This window comes from Schistocerca cancellata, chromosome 1, assembly GCF_023864275.1.
Source record: "Schistocerca cancellata isolate TAMUIC-IGC-003103 chromosome 1, iqSchCanc2.1, whole genome shotgun sequence".
NCBI lineage: Eukaryota > Metazoa > Arthropoda > Insecta > Orthoptera > Acrididae > Schistocerca > Schistocerca cancellata.
The window spans coordinates 390605224-390617148 of NC_064626.1; the positions used below are offsets into that span (position 1 = coordinate 390605224).

Consider the following 11925-nt stretch of genomic DNA (forward strand, 5'->3'; position numbering starts at 1 on the left):
TTGTTGCTCCCTTCCGAATTAAAAAACCATCACTAGCCAAATTTTTGGGAGAAAAAGTATGGGTTACATTTGGGTCAGCACAGCTTCAAGATACAGAAAAAGTGTTGTCAGGTTCATTTCCTTTTATTTGACTTTTTTATATGTCTGGTGAGAAAGGAGCCCCTGGTTCCAAAAGCTGACATGTATAAAATTCTTTCCTTGTGTGTGTCCCATTTGTTGCTTTCAATAAGTAGCTTTTTTCCCTATAAATATTATAAATAAATAGTTGACAAAACTCTTCAGAATGAAATGTTGAGATAGTTTTAAACTTATTATTTATGCAACCTAGCACAAGTAGCAGTTTGGTATGCCTATGTGTAAATCTGCTCTCTGAACTGACAGAAAACAGATCTAAAACACAACAGATATCTCTTTTTATGTGAGTAGTCTTGTATGCTATTTACAAACATTTGCCATTGATACTGGTGTAACGTATGCATATCTACTTGCATAGATGTAACCATTGCAACAGTTTGACTTCTTAAGTTCCAGAACAGTTTGTTATTGTCTAGTAATTATGTATACATAATTGTTTTTGTTGAGAGTATAATTTATTCTACCATAACATTTATTTTCTTTCTGTTGGTGGCATCAAATCAGATCTGGAATGGGATGAAGGTATGTTCTTAAAGCTTTTAATTTACGTAACTCACATCTTAACTTTCGTATTCACTGATAGCTGAACCTGCAGTGGTAGAAATGGACAGTTATAAAAAGTAGACAATGTATCTGTAATATTTCGTAAACAGTATTCTGAAGTGATCGTGAGTGACAGGGAAGATTTATCAAGTCATATACAAAAGTTGTGCTGCGGAGGAAAACGAGAAAGACGTATCTGTATTGCCTTGAATTGTCACATATTGTTTAAATAATCATTGAGTCATAACTGCTTTTAAATTCTATAAATGTTGTTATCTTACTATCATTGTTTTATATTGATATGGTTATTGTCTCACAAATACATTGCAATGTGTGTACTTATGAAACATCAAATTTTTCAGGTATTGTTGTACCACAACCGGGCCCACCTGCGAAACGACCCAATAAAGAAATAGCACCTTCGCGAGGACCAGAAAACTTCCCACCTGTGGTGGGGCGATCTGTCATCAATCACCTGAATGGAAAACCCAAAATGGCAACAATGATCCGTTCTGGTAGTGGTCGAAAGCAAGTAACATCTTGGACAGATGCACCAGATGATGTGTACTTTAGATCCACAGAGGGTACCAAGTGAGTGAACTCTTCGGTACATTAGAAGACATGCACATCAAAAAACCCTTAGGTGATACATATGCAAGTGAGATATGCAATTGCTTCAGTTGGTACTCTATGCCTTCTTGGCAAAACACTACACATTAATAAGAAAAATAAAATTCCATGCTTTTGTTTCATTACTATTGTTTTTATAGGCTGTGAAGGGGGGGGGGGTGAGTGGTTCAGTTTCTATAGTAATAGATTCAGATGTGTAAACATGACAGGAACAACAAAATATTGGCTTTTCAGTGTGTGTGTGTGTGTGTGTGTGTGTGTGTGTGTGTGTGTGTGTGTGTGTGAGAGAGAGAGAGAGAGAGAGAGAGAGAGAGAGAGAGACCATTTTTATTTCTAGAGAGCTTCTACACCCCCCCCCCCCCCCCCACACTCACTCACTCACACACACACACACACACACACACACACACACACACACACGTTCCCTGTCTCTCATTCAGGACATTTCACTTAAAGTTTTTTCTTAGTGAATATCATTTTTGTTTCATGCAGAAACTATGATGCGTAAGAATAGAAGTGCAGTGCAAGTAGAGAATAAAAAGTCTGTAATTATTACATAAAGAAATGAACAGGTGACTATGTTGACACAAGACAGTGGAAATTTTGTCTTTGCATTCTGTAAGCTCCTTCCCCAGATTTAACACAAAAAAGAGAAAGGGAAGTTACACAGGGGAATTAACAGAAGCTGTAATAGAATATGACAGCAGATTGTATTCACATTCCAAAAATGTTCACTGTATTCGAGGAAGCAGACCTCGGTAATCCTAGTCAGTTGTGGTAAAGCGAAAAAGAGCACACGTGCTTGATGTTGTTGCTGCTGTTTTTATTGTTATTCTTGTATTGTGCTAAACACCTTTATTATACCGATAAATTGTTGTTGGTGTGGTGGTGTGCTACTAAACATTGTTTTACCTAGTTTGGGCGTCTTGTGGACCACATAAATAACTACGTCTAATGCAACTTCCGGTTTTGCCATTCATTATTCCTTGGATCAGAGTTGTTTATGAAATTCTGATGATTTTTCTCCAGTTTTCTTTTTTGGTTTTCTTTGGATACTGGTATCTAAAGTCAGAGTTTGGTATCTGAATTCAGAATTTGATGTTAAATTTTCATCTCTTTCATATTGCTTCTGATTGCTTGGAGACACTTGCGCCATGGAGATTTTTTCTGGTCAGCATGTTCAGAATTTCTCTTGCGTAACCTGTTTTCATTCATGTAAACCAGTTGGCTGTAAAACATCAAGAGTTTTCTCAAAGTTACATTTAGTTGTTAAATTTTCCTGTAGAAGTCTTCATTATGTCTATTCTGGAATTCATCATTTTTTTTTTTTTAATTGGCCCATTATTTTTCTTAAGATTTTCCTGTCTTTCTTCTCCATGTTTTCTATTTCTTCCCGCCTCAGTCAAATCAGGCATTTGGCTGTGTGTAAACATTTTATTTTATTTTAACATAGTACTGTAATTTTTCTTGAGAGGAGGAAGTCATTTTATTGTAGTTTGTTTTAACAACTGCAAAGTTGTTTTCAATATCCTTGTTCTGAATTTGTTAGTCCTCTTGTCACACCATTCTTTTTTTTTTATCATCTCACCAAGCTACTTAAATTTATTGATACTATTAATTTTTCTGTAATCAGTGTTCTTGTACTTTGGAGCATCTTTTATAGTCATCATATCTTTTGTTTATGCATAAGATACTTTAAAGACGTGATTTTTCTGCTATGTTCATTGCAATGGGGCTCTTGGCGGTATCTTAAGATCATCAGTAAAAACGAAAAAGCGAATTATGAGATTTTTGTTTTTATAGTCTACCAGGTCACTTACCCCACTTTCTCCAAGTTGTTCTTCCCATTCTTTGATCGCTTTTTTGAGGACACAATTGCAGAAAATAGGGGATAGACCATCTCCTTGTCTAACACATGTTCACACCTCAAAAGCTTCAAATATCTCGCCTAAAGATTTAATTTTAGATTTTGTGTTTATTAGTTTTTGTCAAATCATTTTTCTTGTTTTCTCATCCATACTCGACTCTTCCACTGTTTCAGAGACATTTTGTCAACAGAGCCACAAAACGTTTTGCAGTCCTCAAACACAGCAACGTAGGGCATGCACCTCGTTATTCTTTCGTGGTTTATGAGCTCATGATGCAGGATCTGCTCTGCATAATTACATTCCTTTCTAAAATCCACCTTGATACTCCCCAATCTTTGCTTCTACCTACTTCTCCTAACCTATCATGTAGTGCCCTGGGAAAGGACCCTGTATATAACTGTTAAGAATGATATTCATTTGTTTTATTGTTTGCCATCAATTTCCATTAGTCAGTTCCAGAATCCTGTGGCAATTTTTTCTTCATCTGCTGCTTTGTTGTTTTTCATGTCTTGAATTAGTTCTATAAGTACCTTTCTGGAATGAAAGTGGGAAATGTCTTTGGTTCATTGCAGTTTAATAGTTTGTCAAAAAAAAATCTTGCTGAGTTTTACATATGGTATTTGTCATTTCCTCAACTTTCACATTCACGATTTCCTTATGATTTTTCTTGGATATTGCTAATGGTTTATTTGGAATTCTCCAGTGCATCTATTTTGTAAGCTCTACGTATTCTATTTTGAGGGCAAACATCTTTATTATACAGCGAGTAGTTTTCTTCACTCATTAACCCTTTGGCAAAATATCAGAATTTTGTATAAAACTGAGAACAGAACAATATCTCATTTTGTTTTAGAGTTACCTGTCTTTATATCCAGTGGACTGTCACGTGTGGTGTGCCCAATTCCATTCCTGTACATCGGAAATTGTGTTCATAGCAATTATCATATTTCATAAATGGTTGAAGATATCAAAACGAGGTTGCTGGCAAATGATAGGTTGCAAAAAGTCATGTATGTTGTTTGATAACTGCTTGAAACTTCTTTATTCACTGAGGTATGGAAGTAACTCATCTTCAGCAGTGAGAGGGTTAGTGGAAGGGAACAACTAAACACATCAATAGTGCTTAAGGAAAACACACAGGCTGTTTTTAAACTCGTGCTCAGCACCTGGGGAAGAGGCGAAGCATGACAGTTTAACTCGTCCAAAGCAGTCAAAGTGTTAGTTGTTTATATCCCACATAGAATTTTACACTATGATAGTGTAAAATTACTGTGTTATCTGTTTGTTTTTATCACAATTCCATTATTTATGAGCACATGCATAAAACTGTCTTATTGCAGTTTGTGACCACATTTCAAGTCAAATTAATTTTTTTTTCATTACAAAAACCATTAGCAGTATTCGATTATCAGTTTTGTCCTTTAATAGCTGTAATGTGTTTTAGTTGACTTGACAAACTGAAAAAAAAGCTATGTAGTTATCTAGTATAAACAGATTATTAGTTTAATCTATATCTATACCTTTTTAACTTGTGAAAGGATTTCTTGGAAGTGAATTCTCTGGTGATAGAGTTTTACATCATTCCCCCTTTTCTTTAAAAAATATGAGGGGGGTGGGGGGTTCTGTATGTTGTTTAGTAATGTGTAGTTTTTACATTTTGAAGCTCTTAATCTGTTGCTAGTACACAGCTTTAAAAAAAAAAAAAAAAATTATGTTTCCCATTGCTACCATTTAACATGACGTTACAATGTTTTAGTTCTGTGCAATTGGCTTTGGTTTAAACTCTGAAGATATAATATATGGAATGAAATAATATTCCGCAACATAATGAGAACAGTGCCTTCATTTTAAAGGTGTAGTTTAGAAAAGGAACATCTTTGAATTAAAATAAATAAACAAAATGCAGAAATTATGGGGATATGGTAAAATTTCTTGGGGACTTGCGAAAAACTAAAAATAGTTTTCTATGTAGTCATAACACAAAGCAAAACAGTTATTGTAACACAAAATGAGTTTTTCTACACTTTTTACTCAAGTTATTTAGCTGCTCAGTGACAGTTTCTTTCACTGCTTCGTAAGTTTCAGCATAGGAAAGAGGCCATCATCACTCGGTAATTAGGATTACGTTGTTAGCGGCACATGCTCAAACATTCCGTACTTGAAATGTTTAAAGTAGTTAGTGAGGATTGACTGCTGAAGAACACCGTCTTAAATGAGAACAACTCCGGTACACTCGCATGCGCTGTGACCGATCCCACCACCACACACACCAAAAAAAAAAAATATATATATATATATATATATATATATATATATATATATAGAAAGATGATGAGACTTACCAAACAAAAGCGCTGGCAGGTCGATAGACACACAAACAAACACAAACATATGTGTGTATGTTTGTGTTTGTGTGTTTGTTTGTGTGTCTATCGACCTGCCAGCGCTTTTGTTTGGTAAGTCTCATCATCTTTCTTTTTAAATATATTTTTCCCACGTGGAATGTTTCCCTCTATTATATATATATATATATATATATATATATATATATATATATATATATACACACACACACCTAAAAACAAAGATGATGTGACTTACCAAATGAAAGTGCTGGCAGGTCGACAGACACACAAACATACACACAAAATTCAAGCTTTCGCAACAAACTGTTGCCTCATCAGGAAAGAGGGAAGGAGAGGGAAAGACGAAAGGATGTGGGTTTTAAGGGAGAGGGTAAGGAGTCATTCCAGTCCCGGGAGCGGAAAGACTTACCTTCTTCCTTCTTTCCGCTCCCGGGACTGGAATGACTCCTTACCCTCTCCCTTAAAACCCACATCCTTTCGTCTTTCCCTCTCCTTCCCTCTTTCCTGATGAGGCAACAGTTTGTTGCGAAAGCTTGAATTTTGTGTGTATGTTTGTGTTCGTTTGTGTGTCTGTCGACCTGCCAGCACTTTCATTTGGTAAGTCACATCATCTTTGTTTTTAGGTATATTTTTCCTTCGTGGAATGTTTCCTTCTATTATAACTATATATATATAAGAAAGATGAGCGCTGGCAGGTCGATAGACACACAAACATACACACAAAATTCTAGCTTTCGCAACCAATGGTTGCCTCGTCAGGAAAGAGGGAAGGAGAGGGAAAGACAAAAGGATTTGGGTTTTAAGGGAGAGGGTAAGGAGTCATTCCAATCCCGGGAGCAGAAAGACTTACCTTAGGGGGAAAAAAGCACAGGTATACACTCGCGCGCGCGCACACACACACACACACACACACACACACACACACACACACATCCGCATATACACAGACACAAGCAGACATTTGTAAAGGCCAAGAGTTTGGGCAGAGATGTCAGTTGGGGCGGAAGTACAGAGGCAAAGATGGTGTTGAAAGACAGGTGAGGTATGAGCGGCGGCAAATTGAAATTAGAAATTAGCGGAGATTGAGGCCTGGCGGATAGCGAGAAGAGAGGATATGCTGAAGGGAAAGTTCCCATCTCCGGAGTTCTGACAGGTTGGTGTTAGTGGGAAGTATCCAGATAACCCGGACGGTGTAACACTGTGCCAAGATGTGCTGGCTGTGCACCAAGGCATGTTTAGCCACAGGTTGATCCTCATTACCAACAAACACTGTCTGCCTGTGTCCATTCATGCGAATGGACAGTTTGTTGCTGGTCATTCCCACATAGAACGCTTCACAGTGTAGGCAGGTCAGTTGGTAAATCACGTGGGTGCTTTCACACGTGGCTCTGCCTTTGATCGTGTACACCTTCCGGGTTACAGGACTGGAATAGGTGGTGGTGGGAGGGTGCATGGGACAGGTTTTACACCGGGGGCGGTTACTGGGGTAGGAGCCAGAGAGTAGGGAAGGTGGTTTGGGGATTTCATAGGGATGAACTAAGAGGTTACGAAGGTTAGGTGGATGGCGGAAAGACACTCTTGGTGGAGTGGGGAGGATTTCATGAAGGATGGATCTCATCTCAGGGCAGGATTTGAGGAAGTCGTATCCCTGCTGGAGAGACACATTCAGAATCTGATCCAGTCCCGGAAAGTATCCTGTCACAAGTGGGGCACTTTTGGGGTTCTTCTGTGGAAGGTTCCGGGTTTGAGGAGATGAGGAAGTGGCTCTGGTTATTTGCTTCTGTACCAGGTCGGGAGGGTAGTTACGGGATGCAAAAGCTGTTTTCAGGTTGTTGGTGTAATGGTTCAAGGATTCCGGACTGGAGCAGATTCGTTTGCCACGAAGACCTAGGCTGTAGGGAAGGGACCGTTTGATGTGGAATGGGTGGCAGCTGTCGTAATGGAGGTACTGTTGCTTGTTGGTGGGTTTGATGTGGACGGACGTGTGAAGCTGGCCATTGGACAGGTGGAGGTCAATGTCAAGGAAAGTGGCATGGGGTTTAGAGTAGGACCAGGTGAGTCTGATGGAACCAAAGGAGTTGAGGTTGGAGAGAAAATTCTGGAGTTCTTCTTCACTGTGAGTCCAGATCATGAAAATGTCGTCAATAAATCTGTACCAAACTTTGGGTTGGCAGGCCTGGGTAACCAAGAAGGCTTCCTCTAAGCGACCCATGAATAGGTTGGCGTACGAGGGGGCCATCCTGGTACCCATGGCTGTTCCCTTTAATTGTTGGTATGTCTGGCCTTCAAAAGTGAAGAAGTTGTGGGTCAGGATGAAGCTGGCTAAGGTAATGAGGAAAGAGGTTTTAGGTAGGGCAGCAGGTGATCAGCGTGAAAGGAAGTGCTCCATCGCAGCGAGGCCCTGGACATGCGGAATATTTGTGTATAAGGAAGTGGCATCAATGGTTACAAGGATGGTTTCCGGGGGTAACAGACTGGGTAGGGATTCCAGGCGTTCAAGAAAGTGGTTGGTGTCTTTGATGAAGGATGGGAGACTGCATGTAATGGGTTGAAGGTGTTGATCTATGTAGGCAGAGATGCGTTCTGTGGGGGCTTGGTAACCAGCTACAATGGGACGGCCGGGATGATTGGGTTTGTGAATTTTGGGAAGAAGGTAGAAGGTTGGGGTGCGGGGTGTTGGTGGGGTCAGGAGGTTGATGGAGTCAGGTGAAAGGTTTTGTAGGGGGCCTAAGGTTCTGAGGATTCCTTGAAGCTCCGCCTGGACATCAGGAATGGGATTACCTTGGCAAACTTTGTAAGCAGTGTCGTCTGAAAGCTGACGCAGTCCCTCAGCCACATACTCCCGACGATCAAGTACCACAGTCGTGGAACCCTTGTCCGCCGGAAGAATGACGATGGATTGGTCAGCCTTAAGATCACGGATAGCCTGGGCTTCAGCAGTGGTGATGTTGGGAGTAGGATTAAGGTTTTTTAAGAAGGATTGAGAGGCAAGGCTGGAAGTCAGAAATTCCTGGAAGGTTATGAGAGGGTGATTTTGGGGAAGAGGAGGTGGGTCCCGCTGTGACGGAGGACGGAACTGTTCCAGGCATGGTTCAATTTGGATAGTGTCTTGGGGAGTTGGATCATTAGGAGTAGGATTAGGATTCTTTTTAGATATATTTTTCCCACGTGGAATGTTTCCCTCTATTATATATATATAAAGATGATGAGACTTACCAAACCAAAGCGCTGGCAGGTCAATAGACACACAAACATACACACAAAATTCAAGCTTTCGCAACCAACGGTTGCCTCATCAGGAAAGAGGGAAGGAGAGGGAAAGACGAAAGGATTTGGGTTTTAAGGGAGAGGGTAAGGAGTCATTCCAATCCCGGGAGCGGAAAGACTTATCTTAGGGGGAAAAATGTATATGTGTGGATGGGTATGTGTTTGTGTGCGAGTGTATACCCGTCCTTTTTTCCCCCTAAGGTAAGTCTTTCCGCTCCCGGGATTGGAATGACTCCTTACCCTCTCCCTTAAAACCCACATCCTTTCGTCTTTCCCTCTCCTTCCCTCTTTCCTGATGAAGCAACCGTGGGTTGCAAAAGTTTGAAATTTGTGTGTGTGTTTGTGTTTGTTATTGTGTCTATCAACGTACCAATGCTTTCGTTTGGTAAGTTACAGAATCTTTGTTTGTAGATATATTTTTCCCACGTGGAATATATAAAATTGCTAATAATGGTCATAAATGCCATTTGAACATTGGTGATACTTGCTTTCTAGTGTTTCGTTGTCTTATATTTGCCCACAATGTAATAAAAAAAGACTCATCTCTGTCGTCCATAGTTATTTATTCACTCATCGGGTTTGTAAATTAATCATTGAGAAATGTCTTCCCCCTTAAAACTGAAAGTTTTTGACCAAATAAGGTTAATGGTGAAGATACTGAACTTGTATTCAAGGAGTGGGGAGTTTCAATTGCAACACTACCAATTCAGTTTAGTTCTGCTGTGGCTTTTCTAAATCGTTTAAGGATCAAAATGTATGTTTCAAATTTGTAAATATGAAGCTGCCCACTCATTATGTTTGCAAGGTTCATCCTTTACTTAATCGATTTGTATGCAGGGTAATATGAAAAAAGATGTTGGTGGTGGGCGCTTCTACTGTGCCCATTGAGCACAAATGTTTTCATCTTTCTAGGCAACTGTTCTTGAGTAATTGTGGAGGAGTAATAGTATTTTGTTTTACTAAAAGCAGATGTGCAAAAATATAAAGAAATTATTATACTTTTCAGGAAAATGAGAAGACAGTTGACGGGTACGGAACTGAGGCGGGCAGCCAGGAAACCGTGGAGAAAACTCAACTTCAAGGGGACAGATGAAATGGTGGTTATTCTTGACTGACAAAATGATCCACAGACTCTCTGTTGTTAAAATAATTTATACTTTTGAGATGGGAGCCGCTCTGCGATTCAAGATGGATCTCGTGTTTGCTGCTGTAATGCAGATTTGTGTGCATGATTAGTTCATTCATGTGTACATGCATGAATTTTGTGCTGTGAACTTCTGAAGACATTTAAGTGAAGTGAAGTCCTGAAGATAGTAACTTTCGTTGTACCAAAATGTTCAGTTATTATTTACAAAAACTGCTGCACAAATACTTGTCCACTGCCTACCTAGCAAGTGGTAGAACTGTATGTGCTGAAACAGATGGTGATTTCTTGTACACATTTTTCAGTGTGAAATTGTCAAAACCAGGTGCTATTATCGGACACCGTGTAATTGGAATATGTGTAGCACAAAAGTGGTGTTTGTGTTTCCATGCAGCCTTTCTCTGTTACAAACAGGCTGTCCAGAAGAGTGTTCTTTGTAAAGTGAAGGGTATCAACGATTTACCATTCCTCTTACTACTCATTACAATAAGTTGCCACCTGAATGTGATAATTTTTTTATGTAAGTAACATTTGATGGTGGAAAATTGTTAAATTTTGCTCATGATTCACATTTATAACTTGAAGCACAAATAAAATTTATACGTAATTACTCTTCCGCGATTATTACATCCAGAGTGAATTTTACTGGTGCTTATTGGTATGAAAAACTGACAAGTTTATTGTGTCTTGTTAACTGCCGCTGTATTACCTGTGTATCTGGAAGCAGGTCATTAATCACTTCAAGAACAGTTTTGTTATGCTGTTTGAGTGATTGTGGATTTTTTGAATGTGTGTGCCAAGAAATTCTTTTTGGGAAAAAAAAAAAGTGACTCGAGTTGTACGTACTGCTCACCTATGACAAGAAATTGATACATAACTCAAATGGGATTGCTAGTTACAAGAAAGCTTTTGGCCCTCACATAGTGCACTGTTCGGTGAATCTGAATGTGTATGTAATGAGACCTTTGCCATGTGAGAATTGGCTTGGGAAAGGAAGCAGTAATAGACTTTTTTCTTTCCTGTTCTGCATTATTGTACATATATGTATATTACATCCCAAGATCTGTATCCTATTTAAGATATGTCTGTTTCTTCCTGTTGTTGACTGTTATTGCCATATTTAAAGACATTAATGCAAGTGGCAATGTGGTGATGTGCAGACCAGTTTGTAATTCCATATCTAATAAAATACCACATCTGTGCTAGCATTATATTTGCAAGACATTCACACATACAGATCCATTTTTCAGTAAATGATATTGACTTGGGAAACCTCGTCTGTAAGGAATGTTTCTTTTTAGCCATGTTTTCATCATTAAACACTTTCTCTTTCTATGAAGTATTGTAGGTAAGTTGGAAGTGAATATGACAATTTGTGTGTATGCTCATGTCACATAGAATGTCAGTATTACAGCAAATAGGAAGAAAGGATTTTTTTTTTATACCCAAAATTTATTCATTTTGTCATTTGGCTTGTTTTTAATGTGGATTAGGGTAAATATGACACCCTGTACAAATATATCAATTTTGTAGTTGCAGCATATAGTGTTATGTTCCAGAGTGGATTTTTGTTAATTCTTCTTTTGTTATTTTTCCTGTAACTTCATCTTTAAATAGAAGTTTAGTTCATTTTGCAATGTGGAACACCATTATGACCCACTTTGGATCTACAACATGTGTAAATAACACTGAAACCTACAGCCCAATTTTCAATTGAAAAATAGAAATCAACTGTTCATGAACATAGAAATCAGATCCATTTAATTAATAAAAGCTATATTAAAATATTTTCTATAATATTTGATGAAGCTTATGAGCTTTTTGATGGAACTGTTCTGCAGCAGAGACAAATTTTACTTGCGTTTTAATTGTAACCTTGTTGGTACTTAGTCAGTGCTAATTGACAAGTTTACATAAAGAACTAGGTTGAATGTTTCTTGAATTTGATTGTAATATATTTTTAAATTGAAGG

At 38.5% G+C, this 11925-nt stretch overlaps 1 protein-coding gene across 4 annotated transcripts in view; it reads left to right on the top strand.

Moving 5' to 3' along the window:
• Positions 1-10805, top strand: part of LOC126175547 (metastasis-associated protein MTA3) — a 212602-nt gene extending 201797 nt beyond the window's left edge. For 2 of the 4 annotated variants that reach the window (XM_049922412.1, XM_049922403.1), the window contains exons 16-17: positions 1041-1269; positions 9816-10805. In XM_049922412.1, coding sequence (XP_049778369.1) covers positions 1041-1269; positions 9816-9924 — 338 coding nt within the window. In that variant the 3' untranslated portion in view covers positions 9925-10805. Of the gene's footprint in view, positions 1-639; positions 658-1040; positions 1322-9815 lie in introns of all 4 variants that reach the window. The other 2 variants (XM_049922420.1, XM_049922394.1) reach the window with 2 other exon arrangements.
• Positions 10806-11925: the final 1120 nt, after the last annotated feature.